The sequence below is a fragment of the Crinia signifera genome, chromosome 3, assembly GCF_055691185.1.
Source record: "Crinia signifera chromosome 3, ASM5569118v1, whole genome shotgun sequence".
NCBI lineage: Eukaryota > Metazoa > Chordata > Amphibia > Anura > Myobatrachidae > Crinia > Crinia signifera.
Genome location: NC_139219.1, coordinates 271,701,108 through 271,723,512, shown reverse-complemented (window position 1 = coordinate 271,723,512; position 22,405 = coordinate 271,701,108). Strand labels below are relative to the sequence as shown.

At 46.9% G+C, this 22,405-nt stretch overlaps 2 protein-coding genes and 1 non-coding gene across 3 annotated transcripts in view; all 3 read right to left on the bottom strand.

Moving 5' to 3' along the window:
• Positions 1 to 4,760, bottom strand: part of LOC146063005 (uncharacterized) — a 51,759-nt gene extending 46,999 nt beyond the window's left edge. The window contains exons 1-2 of the mRNA XM_083175010.1: positions 3,989 to 4,760; positions 2,472 to 3,280 (exon numbers count right to left, since the gene is read on the bottom strand). Coding sequence (XP_083031136.1) covers positions 2,472 to 3,280; positions 3,989 to 4,760 — 1,581 coding nt within the window. The remainder of the gene's footprint in view (positions 1 to 2,471; positions 3,281 to 3,988) is intronic.
• Positions 4,761 to 5,287: 527 nt separating this feature from the next.
• LOC146063004 (uncharacterized) lies at positions 5,288 to 6,567 on the bottom strand. The gene has a single exon (XM_083175009.1). It carries the CDS (start codon positions 6,551 to 6,553, stop codon positions 5,288 to 5,290), a length of 1,266 nt encoding a protein of 421 aa, XP_083031135.1. The 5' UTR covers positions 6,554 to 6,567.
• A 423-nt stretch (positions 6,568 to 6,990) lies between these two features.
• Positions 6,991 to 7,186, bottom strand: LOC146066097 (U2 spliceosomal RNA). Its single transcript, XR_014472827.1, has one exon. It is a non-coding gene; the product is annotated as a U2 spliceosomal RNA (small nuclear RNA).
• Positions 7,187 to 22,405: the final 15,219 nt, after the last annotated feature.

The window sequence follows — 22,405 nt, the reverse complement described above, 5'->3', positions numbered from 1 at the left end:
AGTGAGAGATTTTGTGAGAGTTTTCACACTTTGTTTAAAAGCAATAATTATTTACACTGAAAAACCAGGTTGATTTTGTAATGTAAATGATTGCCGCTTTAAAAAAATGGGAAAACGCTCCCAAAATCTCTCACTTTCTGATTGTCATGCCCTGTTACATTTGGCCAAGAATGTTTTCTAACTCCCAATCATAGCAAATAATGGGAACCTGGTGAATTAATGAGTTTGAAAAAACTCAGGAGCCCGAGGTGTGCTCCCTACCACCAGTGCTGTGCCTAAACACGTGCAAAGGGGGCCGTGCGATCGAAGTGGGTCCATCTCCCGAAGGAGATAGGGCCCCGTTTTTCCCCTAACCCCTCTCAACCATAAGGCCGATGAGGGGAAAATAGGGAACGGTGGGTCCTCTTCGCCGAAGCTTAGAGAGACCCTCATTCCTCAACCCCCGGAAGGGTTAGGACGGTGGGTCCTCCGCACCCGAAGGTTTGGAGAGACCCTCGGTAGACTTCCCTCCGCCTTGCGGCTCGGGGTCGTCCTCGAGGGGCACGAAGCTCTCCCCAAAAGGCGAGAGCTTCGGCACATTGGGGAAATGGAAGGCCCGAAAGGGTCGACCACACTACCCCAAAAAACGTGACAAAACTACAAAAAACAAGGAACGTGAAAAGTGACAAACGTGAGAGAAGGAAGAGAAATAAATAATAAAGATACCCTAGCCAGAAGGCCAGGGTGGGGGTGTGAAAAATTGTCCTACCTCATCCAAAAGGACGAAGTAAGGACGTGAAGCGTCGCCTGAAGGGAAAGTGCGCAGTGCCAGTGCTTACTAGTGCATGGTGATTTTGGGATCACCCGTGCATGTTCGGCACCCCCGAGTTTCTTCGGGGGCACAGTGCAGCCTCGGACTCCAAGCAACCGACCGATCAGCGTCCGACCAAGGTTTCTCTGTTCCCATCGTAGGGCATTTTCCAGCCCCTGGCATGGGAATGGGTACTCCACTGGGCTTTTTGACTGACTCCCTTAGGGGCTGCGACCCCCTCGGAAGAGCAATCTACTCAGTCTCAGTGTTTCTCCGATCCCAAGGTTAAGGTACTAAGCTGGGCCTTTCGAGGTCTCCCCATCAGAGGCTACGAACCTCTGGAACAGGAGCCATCTACTCAGTCCCAGCCTTTCTCCGCTCCTTGGGAATGGATACTAGACTGAGCTTTTCGCTGTCTCATCCTTCGGGGGCTACGAACCCCGTCAAGAAAGTCAAACTACTAGGCCCAGTGTTTCTCCCCCCCTCTTACCAGTGGATTTACGGAAACAACACCTCCTACCAAAGGCAGAGGTGAAGGTACTCAGCCAGACTTTTCACCACTCCCAGGCAAAAAAAGAGGGGTCGCACACCCTCCGCCCATCAGAGCAGCTACTCAGTCCAGCCTTTCTCTATTCTCTGCCAGAGGCCAGTCCATACCCACTGATAAGAACAGATTTTTGATTGAAAAAGCAGGTCTTTATTGTACATAAAGAATGCAAAAAACAGACGATAACAAATATCACACATATACCGTGTCGCAGCACAGCCAAAACACAGTACACATGCAAACAGTATAGTACATATTATAAAATACAGTACAAGATAAACTCACACTATAGACTATACTATGCACTATGCATTCTATCGGTAACATTTACACAACAGTATACAAGACTATGGGTGTGGAGGGTAGGGGGTGAGGGAGGAGGAATCACATGCCCGAAGCTTTATTGACCAGACAGACACATATAAGGGGAGGGCAATAAATAGAAATACATCAACAAAACAACAGACATTGTGAAGTGAGGGGGAAGGGGCCACGGTCCCAAAGTCTTATAAAACAGTCCAAACAAGGGGAAAGGACCAGAAGAAAAGGGGTTTAGTCCTCTTCCTCCTCAGGGCTATCCCGAATGGAATAGTCTCTGAGCAGGCTGTGAACCAGCCTGCGGCAGTCCTGAACGGACATTCTCTCCCTCCGCAATATGAGACGATTTCTGGCAAACCACAAAGCGTCCTTAACACAGTTTATAAGGCGCCAGGCTTCCTGGGTCACCCCATATGTGTGGGTGCCTGGGAATAGTCCATACAATACCGAAAGGTATGAAAGACAGTTCCTGGGCACGGAGTCCTTGAATTCAGTCTCTAGGGCATCCAACAACAACTGTGCGTAGGTGCAGTCCCAGAAGATGTGTATGGAGGTTTCTTCATGCACAAAGCACCAGGGACAATGTCTATACCTACACAAGTTTCGGGAGTGCATGAATGACCGGTGAGGCAAGCAGCCCTGAATGGCCATCCATGACATGTCTTTGTGTCTATTTGTGAGCCTTTTGCAGGCCACATACTCCCAGACGAACTTGGCAGTTGCTGAAGGGAGCCCTGAAATCGGTTCCATGACGTCTTTGGCTCTGATGAGCTTGTGGACATTTTTAGGTTTCCACAAGTCGGGTTTCAATCCCACCAGTTGGTGCTCCCTCACAAACTTGGACACATCCAGGTAGAACCATGGAGTAGTCCAGTTGTAAGGGATGGAGCTGTCCCACTTGTCCCATTTAAGGGTCCTCCACATTGGTAGGAGGAAGAAGCGGGACATGGAGTTCCCCGCAGAGCCGGCACAATTGTCAATCAAAGTTCTGTGGATACAGTTACATGCAAAAAAGGCTCTCAGCATAGTTGGAATGTCTGGAATGCCTTTGCCACCTTTGAGGGGATCTTTGTACATAACAATCCGCTTGACTCTGTCCATTTTGGAGCCCCAGATGAAGTGGAAAACGGCCCGTGTGATGGCCTTGCAGATCGTGGCCAGAGGTGGCCAGGCCTGGGCAGTGTACTGAAGAACAGGAAGAATCTCATTCCGCAGCACAAGTGATTTCCCTTCGATGGTAAGGTCTCTGAGACTCCACAATCCGAGTTTCTGACGCATTGTCGCAAGTCTTTCATCCCAGCACTTCAGGGCCGCCCCATCTCCCCCGAACCAGACACCAAGGATCTTGATGAGGTCTGGTTTTACCGTGAATGGGAATGGAGTGGAGGACGACAGGTGCCACTTTCCGAAGAGCATAGCCTCTGACTTCCCAAGGTTGACCCTTGCTCCTGAAGCACGGCCGAAGTCTTCGCAGGTCTGGACGAGTGCTGTCACCGATCTCTGGTCTGCGCAGAACACAGTGACGTCATCCATGTACAGCGAACACTTGGCCTCTGGGTGGTCTGGACCCGGTGCGGTGATCCCTCTGATCTCTTGATTTTGCCTGATGGATACAGCGAAGAGCTCTATAACACAAACAAAAAGAAGAGGTGAAAGAGGGCAGCCTTGTCTGACCCCAGACAGAACTGAGAAGGGGTCAGTCTTCCAGCCGTTCACCAACACCGAGCTGTAAATGTCAAGGTACATCAGGTTAACATACGAACAGAATAGCTCACCAAGACCAAATTTACGCAGTACCTTGCCCATCAGCTCATGGGAGACACGGTCAAAGGCCTTTTCCTGATCAAGACTGATCAGGGCCGTGCACACATTACGGTCTTTCACGTAATGGACCGTGTCTCTGAGGAGGGCAAGGCTGTCTGCGATTCTGCGGCCGGGAATGGTGCAGGTTTGGTCTGGATGAACGATCTGCCCAATGACAGCCTTCAGCCGGTTGGCCAGTACCTTGGCGAGGATTTTGTAGTCCACGTTCAGAAGAGAGATGGGACGCCAGTTTTTCAGGTCACATCTCTCCCCCTTACGCTTATACAAGATCGTGATCATTCCTTCCCTCAGCGAAGGAGGCATTTTGCCCTCCACCACCATCTCCTCGTACAGCTCGAGCAGGTCCGGGCCAATGAGATCCCACAGCGCAACATAGAGCTCTGCTGGGAGACCATCACTGCCCGGAGTCCTGCCCTGCCTAAAGGATTTAGCGGCAGAGAGCACCTCCTCCAACGCCAGGGGAGCGTCCATGGCTGATTTACCTGCAGGATCAATAAAGTTAGTGATACCTGACAGGAACTTATCCGCCTCATCTGTGTCTGTAGTCTTAGGGGAGTAGAGGTCGCTGTAGTAGTCGCGAACGACCTTCATCACGCCCTCCTTCCCCTGTCTGGGGATGCCATTCTCATCACGCAGTTCTGTCAGGGGCGTATGGCCAGAGTGGAGTTTCCTGAAAAAGAAAGAAGAACACGTCTCACCCTTCTCCAGATTCTCCACCTTGGAACGGAAGACGATGCGTCTGGACTCCTCCTCAAAGTGCCTTTTCAGGCTCTTTTTGGTCTCGTCCAGGTCGTCCTTCACGTCCCAGCCGCACCGCTGGAGGTCCACCAGGGACTGGAGCTCACGCTGCAGTTTTCTGAGGTTCCTCTTACGGTCGCATGCCTGGATACGCCCTTTAGCCTGAAAGAAACTGCGGATGTTAGATTTGGCATATTCCCACCAATCAGACATACAGTCAAAGTAACATTTGTCATTCTTCCATGTGATGTAGGCATCCTTAAGCTCAGCCAGTACTTCCTCCCTTTCCAGTAAGGCACAGTTCAACTTCCAGGAGCCTGGGCCAGATGGAAAACCATGGCCCAGAATTCCTTGGAAGTGAATGGCCCTGTGGTCAGAGAAGAAGCAGGGAACCATAGAATGCCTAACCTGCTGCACTGCCCGGGATGTGAACACAAAGTCAATGCGGGAACGCACGGAGCCATCGGGGCGGCTCCACGTGAAATTCACGGAGCCAGCCCCCATGGAGCCCACAGCGTCCCGCAGTGATGCTTCGGCCACCATTTTCCTGAGCAGGTTGGACGTGATGTCCAGCTTCGCAGAGTTGCAGGTGCTTCGACCATCCCCTTCAATCGGGCAGTTGAAGTCCCCGGCCATCACTACAGCCCTGGTGGTGGCGAGCTGGGTCCGCAGGGTCTGGAATAATTCCAAACGCTCATTCTTAAAGGGTGAAGCATACACGCAGATTAGCCTGATAGGCTCACCTGCCCAGGACCCATCTACGACGAGCAATCTGCCGCAGACAAACTCCTGAACAGAATCTAACGTGAAGAGGCTGCCCCTAATAAGAATGGCTACCCCTGCAGACTTACACTCACCTCCACCGGACCAGTAGGAAGGACCATGGGACCACTGCCGGGCCAGGTGCCTGTAGGACCTGGAGAAAGGGAGAGAGCATTCCTGCAACATATACACATCACATTTCTGAATGTCAAGAAAGGAAAAAATAGTTTGACGTCTGTTCTTGTCCTTAATGCTCCTTACATTAATGGTAAAAAGATTAAAAGCTACCATTTGTTAAGAGAAAAAGGTTACTGTGGCGATACGTATACTTTACCACTCCCATCGGGAGGTGCTTCCTCTGGGTCGGCCACCGGATCTCCCTGCTGGGGTGTCTCGATGTTGTTGAGCAGTTGGTCGATGTTGTTGAGGCTGTCGAGCTCAGGCACCCCACTCTCCTCGAAGACCTCTGCATATGCCTCCATCTCCTCCTCGAGGGTGAGGGAGTCCTGGTCTGGCTCGACCGATTCGACTGCCGCTTTCTTGGAAGATTCTGGGTCAGCAGCTGGGCTGTCTAACTCCTTCCTCTTCCTTCTCGGCTGTACATTTCCTGCATGGGCAAGTGGTGGAAACTCTTCCTCGGAGAGGAGAGGGACAGGGAGGGGGCGAGAGGGGGTGGTGGGAGGAAGGGTGGGTTGGATCACAGGTCGGGAGGGTGAGGGAGGGGGGGTGGTGCGAGCAGCTGGGATGGGAGTAGCTGTCACAGAGGGAGGGAGGGGAGGAGGGTTAGGAATGGTGGGGGAAGGTTTCTTACCACCTTGCTTTTGCGGGACCTTCTTCCTCTGCACCGGTGTGGGTGGCACCTTGGGAGGGACGATCACACCCGATGCTGCTGCGGCGTAGGATCTTGCTCTACTTGGACAGTCCTTGTAGACATGATCCACTGAGCCGCACAGGTTGCAGGTCTTCTTCGTGGGGCAGTCCTTTGTCTCATGGCCGGCCAGTCGACAAATCTTGCAAGCCAGGACCTTGCATTCCTTCCCAAAGTGGTCCTTTCCATCACACTTACGACAAGTGCGTGGCTGGTCCACGTAGTGGATAAGTCCTGCAGTTCCCCCCAGGGAGAAGCACGGTCTGAGGTGCTTGACTCCATCTGGGCACGAAGTGTCCTTGTGCAGCCTGACAATCACCGACCACTTTCCAGTCCAGAGTCCATTCTCGTAAAGGATCCTTGTGGGGTCCTTTATGACGGTGCAGGATCTGCTGAGAAAAGTGACGATGTCCTTGATGTTTGTGTGTGGGCTTCGCATTGAAACAGTCACCCGCCTCTCCTCTCTTTGGATAGGGCAGTTGCCCACAAAGCGAGAGAGAGGGGACTCAGGCTTCGCCGCTTTCACCGCTTCCCAATACCTCTTGCAGATTGCGATGGAGGCAAAGGTGGCATAGAAGATGCCTCTGAAGAAGCTCTGGACGCTGAGCATTTCAGGTGCAGAGAATCCTTGCTCCAGGACCATCTTCTTGCCGAAGTACTCAACCGTCATGTCCGGCACCTGGCCATCTACCTCCTTTAGCTTCATCACCACGGTCTGCCTCATCCAGGGCTCCAGGGCTGGGACGCCTTTGGAGTGGTCCTGGACGGGCACGGTTGGTGGTGTCACAGAAGGGGCAGTGGAGCTAGGGCCGGCCAATCTGGTCGGACATTCGGCCGGTGACTTACCCTTCTTCCCGGGCTTCCTCCCAGCGAGGGGGGCCGAAGTGGAGGCGGTGGCCATCCTTCCGGCTTCTCGGGGCAGCTGAAGTCGAGGCAAAGGGTCTTCTCCGGCGACGAGAGGAGGAGATGAAGGGGACGCTTCAGAGGGCAGAGCAACACAAGTCTAACCCTCCAAGGAGGCTAGAGAGCGATGCACGGCTTCAGAGGGCAGAGCAAAGCAAGTCTAACCCTCCACGGAGGCTGGGGAGCGTTGCAGAGCTTCGGAGGGCAGAGCAGAAAGTCTGACCCTCGGCGGCGGCTCCGGAGCGGTGGAGGCTTCAGAGGGCAGAGCAGAAAAGTCTGACCCTCCTAGGCAGCTCGGGAGTGCTGCAAGGCTTCGAGAGGGCAGAGCAAACAAGTCTGCCTCTCCCAGGTGGCTAGGGTGCGTTGATCTCCTCTTCAGGCGAAATCATAAGAACAGATACTACACTTGATCTTAGCCAAAAGGCAGAGAAGCGAACCTGGTGAATTAATGCTGCTTTGAGACCGCAAAACTGGCTTTGACCAGGTATTTTAAAACGTTTCTAAAAACGGGTCTGTTAGCTAAAACCCCTTTCACACCGCGGGTGAGATTTAATAGAATGAGAGATTCAGCAAGTGAGAGATTTGGGAAGAAATCTCCAGTTTTTTTAAAGCGGCAATCATTTACACTGCAAAACTAGTGTGATTTTGCAGTGTAAATGATTGTTGCTTTAAAAAAACTGGAGATTTCTCACCAAATCTCTCACTTTGCATGTCTTAAAACGGTATTTTAATGCAGATTTTGGTCCTTCACAACACTGAACCCGTTTTAACCCATAGAAAACTGTGGATGAAAAAAAATGGGTCTGAAACAGGTAGGACCCTGCTTTATTACCGTTCAGAAATACCAGTTCAATAGAACTGGTAAATTCACTCTGCACCTTTCAGACTGCACAAATTAACGTTTTAAAACGGTAAAAAAACGGCGAAAAGTGCGGTCCGAAAGGGGCATAACTGACAAGAATCGGATTGGCTCACATGCTGTATGGAAAGTGGGGCGACCATGGAATGATTTGTCCACCGCACCCAAGGCTGCAAATGGATTATTATGCAAAACATCCATTCGCAGCTCTGCGGGGAACTCACCAAGCGAGGGCGGGGGTGGGCGGTTGTGCGAGTGGCATTAAATCCACACACAGTGCTGAGAATTCACAGCGCTGCGTGTGGACTAGAATAAGGTCCAGTGTTTCTAGATTTAATACGTTATATATGTACTAGGTGATTCATAGCGCCCTACGGGCGCTCTTCACACAGTCGTAAGGGGCTGCGCCCCCTTAATTTGTGAACGTTTGTATTGTGAGAAATATGGTTAGAATTTTATGAAAGATGCCCTGTATTGCAACTTGAGTTATAGGTGAGTTATAGGTGAAATGTGCTAAATAGAGAGCGTATGATGTGGAAGGGGGGGTGTATTGTTTTGTTTAATTAAAAAGCGGTTACAGAGTAAGATGTACATTGATAGTGTGGAGGGTACAGTGACATTTGTGGGTGTGGGGGGCTGTGTGTGCGTGTTGTTTAGGTGTGTGTGTGTGCAATAGTATAGTAGGGTGTTTTTGAGTCAGTGGCTCCCAGCTGGCAGAGGTCACGACATAGGAAAACAGGAGGCTGTGTACTGATAGGGGTGTGTGGGCATAAGGGGGGCTAAAGAGGAGGGTGGGGGACACTGTGCAGCTTCTGCCAGTGGGTGAGGGTCCAGCGTGGCAGCACAGGAGTACAGGACGGTGGCCCTGAGTCAGTGTCTCCTCCTACTGGGTGGGAGTTAGGGTGCATAAGAGCAGGAGGCTGGGTGGTAAAGCATGATAGGGGAATGTGGGCAACACAGGGTGAGCGGCTTCCCACTGGCAGAAGTTACGGGGCAGGAGAACAGGAGGCAGGGCAGTGATAGAGGTGTGTGGGCATGAGTGGTAGTAAAGGTTTTTGGCTGTTGCAGAGTAGGGCTGGGCATTGGTGCAGACGCCATTTATGGTTGGCATTGATGGCGATTTTGCACCATGCCATCGATAGTAGTAACATATTACTTGGATAACCATAGATTGTTGTAGCTATCTTTATCTGTATATTTATTTATTTATTTATTTACAGAATCTTATATAGCGCAGCAGATTCTGTTAGTGTCTTATATAGCGCAGCAGAGTCCGTTACAGTGTCTTATACAGCGCAGCAGATTCCGTTACAGCGTTTTATATATCGCAGCAGATTCCGTTAAAGTGTCTTCTATAGCGCAGCAGATTCCGTTACAGTGTCTTATATAGTGCAGCAGATTCCGTTACAGCGTCTTATATAGCGCAGCAGATTCCGTTACAGCGTCTTATATAGTGCAGCAGATTCCGTTACAGCGTCTTCTATAGCGCAGCAGATTACGTTACAGCGTCTTATATAGTGCAGCAGATTCCGTTACAGCGTCTTATATAGCGCAGCAGATTCCGTTACAGTGTCTTATATAGCGCAGCAGATTCCGTTACAGTGTCTTATATAAAGCAGCAGATTCCGTTACAGTGCCTTATATAGCGCAGCAGATTCTATTACAGTGTCTTATATAGCGCAGCAGATTCTGTTACAGTGTCTTATATACAGCAGCAGATTCCTTTACAGTGTCTTATATAAAGCAGCACATTCCATTACAGTGTCTTATATAGCGCAGCAGATTCCGTTACAGCACCTTATATAGCGCAGCAGATTCTGTTACAGCGTCTTATATAGTGCAGCAGATTCTGTTACAGTGTCTTATATAAAGCAGCAGATTCCGTTACAGTGCCTTATATAGCGCAGCAGATTCCGTTACAGTGTCTTATATAAAGCAGCAGATTCCGTTACAGTGCCTTATATAGCGCAGCAGATTCTATTACAGTGTCTTATATAGCGCAGCAGATTCTGTTACAGCGTCTAATATAGCGCAGCAGATTCCTTTACAGTGTCTTATATAAAGCAGCACATTCCATTACAGTGTCTTATATAGCGCAGCAGATTCCGTTACAGCACCTTATATAGCGCAGCAGATTCTGTTACAGCGTCTTATATAGTGCAGCAGTTTCCGTTACAGTGTCTTATATAAAGCAGCAGATTCCGTTACAGTGCCTTATATAGCGCAGTAGATTCCATTACAGTGTCTTATATAGCGCAGCAGATTCCGTTACAGTGTCTTATATAGCGCAGCAGATTCCGTTACAGTGTCTTATATAGCGCAGCAGATTACGTTACAGCGTCTAATATAGCGCAGCAGATTCCGTTACAGTGTCTTATATAGCGCAGCAGATTCCGTTGCAGTGTCTTATATAGCGCAGCAGATTACAGTGTTTTATATAGCGCAGCAGATTACGTTACAGATTACGTTACAGTGTAATAGTGTCTTATATAGCGCAGCAGATTACGTTACAGCGTCTAATATAGCGCAGCAGATTCCGTTACAGTGTCTTATATAGCGCAGCAGATTCCGTTGCAGTGTCTTATATAGCGCAGCAGATTACAGTGTTTTATATAGCGCAGCAGATTCCGTTACAGCGTCTTATGTATTTCAAATGTAACATGCCAACACATGTTAGCCACGCCCCCAATTCATTACTGGGGGGGGGCGCAAAACATGTCCTTGCTCTGGGCACCATGGCACCTAGCTACACCGCTGTATATAAGAGATAGATGTCACACAATACAATAAATACCTTTTGCAGTATCCTTAATAATATATACTGTATATATATATATATACACACTCTTTTACAGTTGTCAGTCATAGTCATAATATATGTCTCATTGTGGCTAATTTACAGCCCATCTCTTGGATTCTTTATGAAATCAGGGAGTAATAACAGATGCTGCTTAGTATGTATCTGATGTCCAGTAATGTGGAAATATCTCTGGCATTTCAGTATCTTTCATTAACTATTCCTGTCACGCTGAAAAATAACTGTAATGGAAGATTATGCATTAATTTCCCATGAACTAAGGGTGAAAATGGAATGTATGAGTGTTTCCTTCACAGCTGCTAGACATGACGGCAGGGCATGGTGTTCCAGGATGATTCCGAGCAAATAACATGATCTCTGCTATAGGGTTTTTGCTCTATCTGACTCCAACCACACCATCATTTCATACTTACCTACTTTTGAAAACTAGTTTCAGGGAGATTATAGTTGGAAATAGAATTTTGCAAAGCGCCCCATTGAGGGGGCGTGTCATGCTCCACCCAAAGGGTGTGTCTAGTTCCATATATGGGGATATTGTGAACGTGGCACCTAGAAGCGTGGGTGTGTTCTGCTACATCTGAGAGGAATCTTTAATAATGACTTCTATACAAATGTAGATGAGCCCCAAAGCAGTCAGTAAGAGCTATTATACTTGGTAAAGTGCTGGGAAATGGTGCTGATGATTCAATGAAAATGTATCTATCTCTCATTCCTTTTTCCCCAAAAAATGTAACTGTGTAATGTGGTCTTGGTGACATGAGGGAGATTGCTAGACTAATGAGGGAGAGCGGGAGATTGCTGCTATTTCAGGGAGTCTCCTGCAGAATGCAGATGGTAGGCAACTATGCATCATTTGCTTTAGCTGTAATGTGTGAAGGCCTAGATTTTTGGTAAAGTTACATAAGTGGTGGTGAAGCTGCGGGGATCCTTTATTTACTTATTAAAAAATATTTATTTTTAGGCTCAAGTAGGTCAGGATTATGTTTATGTGGTTATGGTCTTCAAATGAGACACATGGGGATCATGCTGAGTCCAACATATGTGGAGGGTACCTTGCATTTTGATTGTGCACTTTTTCCAAAACTAAAAACAAATAAAAATGGGGTGTGGCCAGACCACCCTATGAAAGATGCAGTGATAAATTGCTTTCATATGACATCATGGTTCGAATTGGAAATTGTAGTTAATAGAAACCCTTCTTTCTAGTCTTCTAGCTATGCATACCCATCATATCAGTGTCAGAAGCTGTGATCCGGAGATCTCCTTCCATCATTTGATGCTTTGCAATGTTATCTTTGCTATATACATGTTAACAAACATGCAGATTGTATGTACAACTGTCATTTGAAGTGTCTGTACCTTTTTGTTTACTTTGTACTGTATGTATGCATTATGTTTCAGAATAAAATTATAAAATATAAAATGGGGGTATGGCCACGCATTGCACGCCTGTCGTGCATCACATTGGCTGCACACCATGCCCCTATGCCAGTATAACTTTCAGAGCTGCTGGGCAGCCCCCAGCCTCTGTCTTTACTGATTTCATGCTGCACTTGTGCAATGGAGAGTGTCCTCCTAACCTCCCCCAAGGGTCACTGCGGCCTGTGGGTAGGGTGGCAGGACAGTACCTGAAAGCAGAATTGTCCTACCAAAATCAGCACAGTTGAGAGGTTTGTGACTACTAGAATCCTACATATGCTTGGGTCGTACCACAAGGTATGCATAACACTGCAAATACAGATGGAGTCTCTCATTAGAGGGCTCCTGATGATAGAATCGTCATGCACAGTCCCCCCCCCCCAATCCGACAGAATGGGCACGAGACGCACACACCCTATTCTGTCATAAGCCCTGCAGTGTGGCTGTGCACTCTCTCCTGCATGTCTCCCTGAAATGGAGATGTGCAGGGAAGCACCCACTCCCCGTTACCCTCCAATGTGCTGAATGGGACGCGGGCACGAGTGAGCTGCTCAGGCGTTCCTGTCCGCCGGCCAAGCCCCCACCAGTGCTATGAATGTGTCGCGCTGGCGAGCTGGCAGGGGCTGGCACCATCTGTATATACCTTTTCTTCTGTGCATACATCTCGGAATTTCCTTTCAATTCAGAAACTGGCCCAACATTGGGTTAAAACTCACGTAGAGCTACTAAATGGTAGAAGAAAATAAAATAGACTGTCCCGAGGCCACAGAACGTACAGGGCAGGCGCCTGATTTCATATGATGTCAGCGCCGGCCCTGTTCTCCGACATGTTCTTCATATATAAAAGTCAGCCTAGACTTTTATTTATGGACTGGTCAAACATTATTCGATGGTTGGTGACCATGGAATGACTTTAGGCCCATATGCTCTCGGATACATTATACATTATATATCTTTAAGCTCCTTTGTATGAAGAAACCGCTGTGATTGTCATTAACAGCGATACCTTTATGATACAGGCCCATTAGTTGGTTGGATTACACTATATATAAAATGTCCAAGCTCACGATAGGCTACTACCGAAACCATGACATTGATCCAAGCTACGGCATAGTGATTAATCACACGTTCAATGATTAGTGTTAGTTTATAGCAGGGCTGCATACATGAATTGTAAACAGGTATTGACTCTTATGCAGAAGGTTTGGATTAATTGTTTAATTATAATTGGCAGCATCATTAATATATACTAAATTAGTCTTAAGAAATTCCACAATCTTTTCCATCATATTCCATGGCAATATCCCCATTATTATTGTTTGTATATCTGTATTTCTCATAGTGATTATGGGGCCTATTCATCATAATGCCCCCTTGTTAAATAGATATCCAAAAATCAGCTGTCCCTGTGATCCCTATCACCAACACTTTCACTGATCAATGGTAGCGGCAATAATGTAAACCGCACATGCGCTCTGATATGTGCATTGCTGGATGCACTGACGGAACCTGTGTGTGGTGAGGCCAGATGCAAAAATGGAATTTGCCCTCCCCCCCTCCTCCACCGCAACCCAAGTTCACAATATGCAACACGGCAGTGCGTGACTAGGAGAGGCAGAAGGTGGCAGGGAGAGGCAGAGGGTGGCAGGGAAAAGCAGTGGGTGATAGGAAGAGGGTGACAGGGGCAGCCCTTTAATTCTCAGGGTCCCCGTTGCACTGCAACTGCTGCTCCAATAGAAGTTCCTAATCTGGCTGGAATGGTGCACTGGATCGGAAACATCCCACTCTGCTACTCGGACCACCTTACCATGGGAAGGGGCTGGGCTCCCGAATATGATACTACCTGAAGATAGCATCTGTTCACCCAATCAATTTCTGAAAACCTTAAATTTTCAGAGTTTGAGGATTGGTTCCCCTAGCAGTGTACGAGAACTGTGGGTGACAACGAGACTGTAAGGTATCTCCTGCATTGTAGAGAACCAGGTCGATATGAATCATTTTGGTATTTGTTCTGTTTCTTATTGGTGGAAGACTGCCTGCCTAATTATTTATCTCATCCTTCTGTGCCCTTAAGTATTGCATATGGCAATGTCACTGCACCTATGTTCTGATCATCTATAAGTATGTATGTCCACATTATCCACCTTGAGCAAAAAAAATAATAATAGTCATTTAATTTATTTATATATAGCGCTCTTTCTCCAACAGGACTCAAGGCACTTTACAGACATCAAAAATAATGTACATAATAGCAAATCTTTAATATTACAACAATAAACATACAATACAAAGGAAACCTTGAGTGCACAATACGTATAATGCCGGATTAGTGTAGGCATATTGGAGGTTATTCTAGTTGATTCGCTTCCCCGCACGGGGCAGCAATGTTTTGTTTCTGGGCATGCGCATAACCATTTATGTGCATGTGCAGCATCTGTTCCCGTTGCTGGGTGCAGCAAATGTGAGTCCCCACAGAGAGTGACTTATATTTGCGAGCACTTATGTAATCATCCGTTGGTCGGCCCTGCATGCAAGGCTGCAAATGGATGTTTATGCAAAGCATCTATTCGCATGCCTGCGGAGACTTTTGCCATGCAAACGGAGGGCCGTCGCAAAGCTGCAAAATTCACAGCTTTGTGAGTCAACCAGAATGACCTCCACTGGGTAATAACTTCCATGGATTATGTATTCCCCTCTCACAAGGTACCAGGTGAGGCAGCCATCTTGTCGCACTGCATAGGATTATAACACTCAGATATGATCTGTTTAAGATTGCTGAAAACATTCAGTGAACACGCTGTGATCTATGGCAGATATAATGAGGTAGGCCAGGAGGGAATTACCAAACAAACACACATTGAGGATTCTATTTGTGTATGTAAATAGCTTCAGACATAGCATATGTGTCTCACAGGCTCCACAGAGATTTGTCCAACCCCCCTCCTGGCAATGTCAAAAACATCAACGACAGAGTCTTTACACATGCATTGTATCATCACAGCATCAGGCAATTCTGCTTGTTTACAAACATTTGGAATATTCTACTTGGATGTCATGTGCAAATATTTCTATCCGTGAGGTAACTCTGCCTGTTTAAGAAACTGCCTTTGCAATGACCTCCATTTCTCTGCCATGATAGAGCTTCCTGTCTGTCTGACCTCCTTATTCCAGAAAGACAGAAATGGTCTCTCTGTTATCACCATCTGTCACCCATATGGCAAACATGACTTTTATGAGACATGCCCACAAACAATGGATTGGGCCTAGCCAACTTTAAATATGGCAGTTCAAGGTTCAATCAATCCAAGTGTTTTGGCAAGAGAAAATCTGTTTAAATATAAAATATATAGGGGGGAATTCAATCCCGGATGCAATTTCCACTTGTGGAAATAGCGGCCTTCACCTTTTCAATGCTGATGTTTTCGATAACGTTGAAGGTAGTTTCTGACAAAACAGAATAAACTTTTTGAAAGTCGGATCTGTTTTGTCGGAAAAGGCCGCCGATTGTTGAATTTTCGGCCATTTCTCGATAGTTTGTGGCCATTTTCGACAAACCTCAGACTTTCTGACACTCAACAGTCGGAACATTGAATTCCGACTGTCAAGTTGCAGTCGTGAGAGGCGAAAATGGCCTGGGATTCCAACAGTCGGGAAGTTCCAACATTCGGAATCCCAGATTGAAAACCCCCCATAGGCTTATATTTAATTCTCTGTTGCAATGTTCGGGTGTATACATCACAGTAGAATACAGTACATTGACAATTTTCCTGGCACCTCCATGGATATATTGGTGGCTGCAATGTACTGTACTGCCAGTTCAGTGCCACTTTGCAGAAACACCAATGAGTCAGTTTGGAATGGCAGATGTAACATGTGCAGAGAGAATTAGATTTGGGTGTGGTTTTACTTCAAATTTAGATCTACCTGTATATTGCAGTGTAAAAATAAAGCAGTCAGTATTTTGCATTAATAGAAACAAATTAACTCACCCAAATCTAAATCTCTCTGCTATTGTTACACCTGCCCCCCTGCAGTGCACATGGTTTGGTCAATTTGAGAAGGAATTTGCATTTGCAAGTGAAACAGAATAAGGGCCTAGGGCCATAGAGAGTAGCACTGGGCCCCAGTAATACATGGTGTGTGTGGCTCCATTAAGGGGTGTGGCCATGTTACCTAGAAAAAAGCAGGTCCCTCATTGATGGGACCATCTTCCTAGTGATATTCTGGAAGATGGGGCATGTGCACTAGAGACAAAATACTCCGGCACAGTGCCAGAGTCTTTGCTTTACTCACTGTGAGGCACCATTTTACCGAAGCCGTCACTGAGAAGAAGGAGTGGAGGACAGAACCGCTTCCTGGATGTAGGTAAGTATACTCTGGGGGAGAGAAGGTGGCAGGCCCAGGCCCCCCGCCGAGCCCCTCTAGCACCAGTTTGTCAGACACTCTTAAGCACAATGCAATATCTACTGTATTAGTTACTTTCATATCATTTTGTTTTCTAATTAGAATATAATGTGTATAATACTCATAGGCGTGCACAGCACATTTTATTAGGGGGTGCACCTTCAAAGGGGTGTGCATAGCTCCATCTATTGGGCGTGTCTAACACCGCCAATTAGGCATGTTTACCATCATCAAATGGCACTGGCTACAATATATCTACAATATATCTCAGCCACACCAAAATCTGCCTATTTCAGTTTTAATATTCTAATTACTCTGTGTAACAGTACATGCAAATAAAGTCATAAACATATATGGATGACGCAGGTATGTAGTGATATGTCAATGGTCTAGTACAATTACCAATGCAAACACACATTATTGATTGATAGGTGCTTCTTTTAATGGAATACAGTTCTAAAAATAAAAAGTATTTTGCTGGTATTGCTAGCGGCAGAGGTGTTCATAAGGATGGACACAGCATTAGGGGGTGCCTGTGCACAGGGCCGGATTAACAATGGGCCTGATGGAGCTATAGCTCCAGGCCCACTCTCTAAATAGGCTCATTTTGTAGCTGAGGGCCAGAGCTTTCCAACGAGACCAGCCCCGCGTCTCTAGCCCCCCGGGAACCGGAGATACCGCAAGGCAAACCTGGAACATTTCCCCATAGGATAACATGGGACCCGCTAATTCCGACCTCCAGCCGGTTCCAACGGCTGCCAGTTCCCCCTACAGCATCACAGAAGCTCGAGGTTGATCTCAGTCGAACCCAAATCACTGGGCCTTTAATCTGATACCTGGTCCATATAGGTTCATTGGTTCTAGAGATATTGCATGTAAAACTATTTTTTTTTTTCATTTCTGAAATGTAATTTCATGGCTGTTCATGTTGTTTGAGGACAGATTTCTCTGGAACCAAACGACCCAGTTTGACGGGACCAAAATCATTAAAAGCCTACATGTAAATGGGTCAGTTGGTTCCGAAGATATAGCTGGTTGTTTAAAGGGGGGCGGGTGGTTTTCTCTCCCCCTCACAACAGAAAATGCAGGGACTAGGCTGGTGTAAAAGGGGCCAGTCCGAGAATGTCCCTGCATGATCCTGGGACCATATTCCCTGCATTTTCTGGTATGAAAGGGGTATTATTTCAAATAGCCAGGACATGCAGTGCTCTGAATAGAGCCGGGCAGCCCCCAGCTCTCTACCCGGCTGTTAATGGCTGTCATTTCTGCCCGGCGGCGACTGTCCCCCAGTTACCGCGAGCATGTATTCCCCCTTGGCAATGAGCATGCAATCCCACATGGCAATGAGCATGGAACCCCTGGCAATGAGCATGGAACCCCTGGCAATGAACATGGAACCCCTGGCAATGAACATGTAGGTAAGCAACACTTATGTAGCATAATTTTTAATAGGCATTATGCTGTTTGCCATAATATGTAATGGAGATTATGGTGCGAGGCTTAACATGTAATGGGCATTATGGTGTACATTTTTAATGTGCGCTTTTGGAGCGCAATGCCCCTATTTATGAAGCATATTGTGCATTATTGCTCAATCTGTTTGGTATAGTGCAGGCATGTCCGAACTATGGCCCTCCAGCTGTGGAACTACAAGTCCCATCATGCATTGCCACAGTTTTGCGAATAGGGAATGCTAATCAGGAGCCACCTAGCGGCCAATCAGGAGCCAGTAAAGTCGGCCCCTGATTGGCTAGAATTCATTCTTAGTCCAGACGTCGAGGAGGCAACATCTCTCCAGCTCTGAAAGTCCCGGCAGCCGGCAGCTTGAAGAAAGAAGAAGACAGAAGAAACAACATAAAGAAATAAGTCCTGGAAAAGAAGAGAGAAGACAGAAGACCATCCATGGAGGACCTGGTGAGCAGGATTTACTTCCACAGGTCCAACATGGATTTTCTTCAGACAGGACGCCGACCCCGGAGCCGCAGACCCCGGAGCCTCCGACACTGGAGCCGCCGACACCGGAGCCGCCGACACCGGAGCCAGCGACCTACCGACGGGATCAAGATAGGTAAGTATCAGTGTGTTTGTGATGTGTGTGTTAAACTTTTATTTAAAATGTGTGTCAGTGTGTTTTGTGTACTATTTTTTTAACTGTGGAACTACAAGTGCCAGCGGGCCCTTTAATGCCCAGCAGGCTGGGACTTGTGGTTCTCCAAGTCCCAGCTTGCTGGCATTTGTAGTGCCACAGTAAAAAACAATAGTTTTATCTTTTTTTTTACACCATAATCAGCCCGATGCCCACCGCCCAGGGGCATCGGGGACAGTACCAGGCTTCAGCCTGGTCAGGTAAGTCCTGGAGGGGGGTACCCCTTTATTGGGGGGGTCCCCATTCCCCCAGGGCCCCTGGCCAGGCTGACTGGTCGGTAGGGTTAATGCTTTGGCCGGGGGGACTTGCATAAAAAGTCTCCCCCCGGCTGTGACATTACCCTGCTGGCTGGTTTTGCCTGGGGCTGGTTCTTAAAATACGGGGGACCCCCAGTCATTTTGTCCCCCGTATTTTGGGAACCAGCCCCAGAGCAGGTGCCTGGGGCTGGTTGTTAAAAATCAGGGAACCCCTATTTGTCGGGTTCCCTGATTTTTAATTACCGGCTCCAGGCTCCGTCAGCCTGGTGCTGGTTTCGGCTGTGGGGGGGGACCCCATGCTGTTTTTTTATTTATTTTTTTATTTGTATTTATTTTTACACTAAAGCCTGCACGGATCTGACTGATCCGTGCAGGCTAAAACGCAAATACGACAGGAAAATGGTGTTCTATTTTTCTGCCTTATTTTCGTGGGCAAAAGCAGCCGTATTTTCTATACGGCTGCTTAGTAAATCAGGAACCACCATTCTTTTGAATGGTGATTCCTGTCGTATCCTATCGATGGTGTAGACATTCGTATTTGTAAATACAAATACGAATGTTCCATCCCTAGGACTACGAATTGTTGTATTTTCGGGATAGTAAATCCCGAAAATACAAATTCGTAAAAAAAAGGTGTATTTCTCCCTACGAATACACCTTTTTTCTACGAATCCATTTTGGTAAATGTCCCCCAATGTGTAAGAGACAAGTACAGTATAAGGGGGGGTTACTATTGTGTTGCATGATTTCTATAAGGGGTATATGTTGTGGTAAACTTAGGTTACCACATAAAAGGTGCTGACATATTGTCTACCAAGTTTCGGCTTTCAGTATTCTTTTTATGACTGGAATGCCGCCTCACCCGCAAGTATCTTAGGACATCGGCATCCTGCGGGTGCACCTTTGGAGTGCACCCGCCAATATATCTCCCTGCATTTTTCCTATGCCAGCCCCCTGCCTTTTCCAGGCATATATAATTAGTTGAAAGTATTTACACAAATAGAGACACACCAATGAGCAGACCAACCAACCAGAACACTGGTCACGCCCCCCACATTATTAGGTGCTGGCCACAACCCCTATTATTGCGCATAATAGGCCCTTAATCATTTTCAGCTCCAGGCCCATTTAGACCTTAATCTGGCTCTGCCTGTGCACCCCTAACACTCAATGTGCGCACACCTATGATAATGCTGCTCATGTAGGGTGTATGTATGATAAAAATGTTCTTACATCAAATAGGAATCTTTACTGAGATTACAAAAGGAAATATCAAATTGGTAATATGTACTGTGTCTTCATATCACGCTAAATATCATGGCTAATATTTTCCCTCATCTTCCTAACCCCTATTGCCAGCCAGCCACTATGGTGCTGGCAGTGGGTTGTGCAAGCCTCTGGTTAATATGTCTCCCAGCCACGACCTGATGCAGGACATAGATGAGAAGGGGTCATTGAGAGGAAAGAGAGTGGCAGTTAGTGTAATTTTGTTGGTGTGTGACCATCATAGCAAAAGCTATCCAATATATGTGTACATGTATTCCAAGGGCCAGTGTTAGATTCTGACACATTCTAAATCTACTGGACTTACTCTGATGCTCCGCAGAGCAGGGTATCCAGGTGTCCCTGTATATTTCTGACATATTACATACTCTGAACTTGGTATGAGGCAGACTATAGTTTGTTTAGTGCTAATTATATCCTCTTCATAGGCTGGACACTTGTCCTTCAAGAATTAGAAAACTTTCCTCTACAAATCCCATTAGCCCAGGAGTGGAGGAGAATTCTGTAGTGAAGAAGAGAGAAGCCGCATCTGAGATCTTTTGAACAGGTAAGTTCGGTACACACCTAAGTGCCTGATCATTGCATAAGTGCTATATGCAGGATTTTTAGACCTGCTACCCGATCTGCTGTTTCCCATGCCTGAGGAGTTGTCTTAAAGGAGAAGTCAATTTCCCAAGTTCACCAAGTTCATCTTATTTAAAATGTCCTATCTCCTGGTTCATGACCACAAGTGTTAGCATGCTACTGACTGGAACTGTGAGATGTTAATACTGTAGCTGCATGCTTCCCAGCAGGAACTGTTTAAGAGAAGAGAGCACCCATAATCCTTGTGGGCCCCCTACGTTTTGGCAGCAGAGTAGACTCAGGCTTTGCACCAGAGCCTACTGTACACACATAGGTCTCCAGGAAAATGGCGCCTGCACCTTATTGATTTAGGTACTGCTAGGTGTGTAAATCACCGGCAAATGGCCACTGCACCATCTTCCATGTGATTTTTCGCCAGGATGCCAATGGGAAGTTCGACAGTCAAAATGTCGACATGAATTTTTCACGGTTTTTTTTGTCCTGAATTTCGATGTGAATCTTAAATGAGAAGTCAAGTAAGTATTAAACGAGAAGCTTGCTATGCTCGCCATGCTTCAGGCACTATTATAAGTGGTCGACCTCATGTATGTTTACCTTCAGTGTCGACCAAAGGAGTGTATCCCGCCCCTATGTAGCTGTCTTCAGTGAGCACATAGAGTATGTAGTGCACTAAGCTCTGCAATGTATATAGAGATTGTGCACAGTACATGCATCTACTTAGCATGAATGTGTGAACGCTACAGATGGAGGCTGAGAATGTAAGTTATTCTGCTCCCATCTGCCTGGCAACCCAATTTATTGCTCTTCTGGGCTATTGCTTGGGTTCCTGAATGCAGCGACTCTTTCATTTAAATGGAATATGTAATAACTATGAAGGAGGTGAAAACACATTTAGTGGTTGGGAAATTTCCATCAGGCATATAGGGAAAATAAGATGGTGCATGAGATAGGAACGCTCCTTTACTGTATATCTATTTGCTAGAAAAAGCATTCACCCCTTTTGGCATTTTTCACATTTGATTTTCATACAAAATGGAATAAAAATGTATTTATTCAGGAACTCTTACTGATGTACGCCAAATACTGATCGGCAAGAGTTACCGGCAGCAGCCGCAACACTAGGACTGGGCTGCTCCGGCTCTTCTATAGACTGATACATGATTGATTTTTTTTTTTTTTTAAACCAGGACAGGAGTAAAGCGACTGTTGTTAAATCTAACTGCTACCACAGCGAGTGCATATACAATGAGATAGGGAACGGAGGGATGACTGTTACCTTTACTAGGCAGTATTATTAAGAGACACCAGCAAAAAACAAAAACATGCACACAAAAACAGGTGATGGGGACACCACACACAAAGGGCGGGTTGTATTAACATACATCGCCACCCCTCACTACACCCCTGCCGCAATGCTAGCGCATATGTACTAACATATGCGGCTAGCATCACCGTGCGGTGACGGAGGCCCCCTGCGATACCTGTGGTGGTGGTGTGCGGGAGGTCTCCATCACCTCCTGGGCTCTGCGGCGGAGTCTGCGGCGGACGGCGATAGAAGCCCATAGGCTTCTACAGGGTATCACCACCCAAAGTTGGCTATACCCTGCCCTGCGATGAAGCGGCGTACGGGTATTAGTACATTTAAAAATGCGGTAAAACGGGGGTTTTACTGCATTTTCATCTTAGTACATCCTGCCCCCAGTAACACAATCCAGCTAATAATACACTGTATGCTGCAAAATAATAGGTACTCTTTACTTAGAACGGCGCCCACGATTTTGATCGTGGGCATCGTTAGTAAAAAAATCTCGGGCATCTCAGGCATTGAATGCACTAAATAATCGGGTGCGATCAACCAACGAGATGCCCGCGATTTCCCATAG

Excerpts from the sequence above, each read along its gene's own strand:
- LOC146063004 (XM_083175009.1), bottom strand. The coding sequence starts at position 6,553 with ATGAAGCTAAAGGAGGTAGATGGCCAGGTGCCGGACATGACGGTTGAG.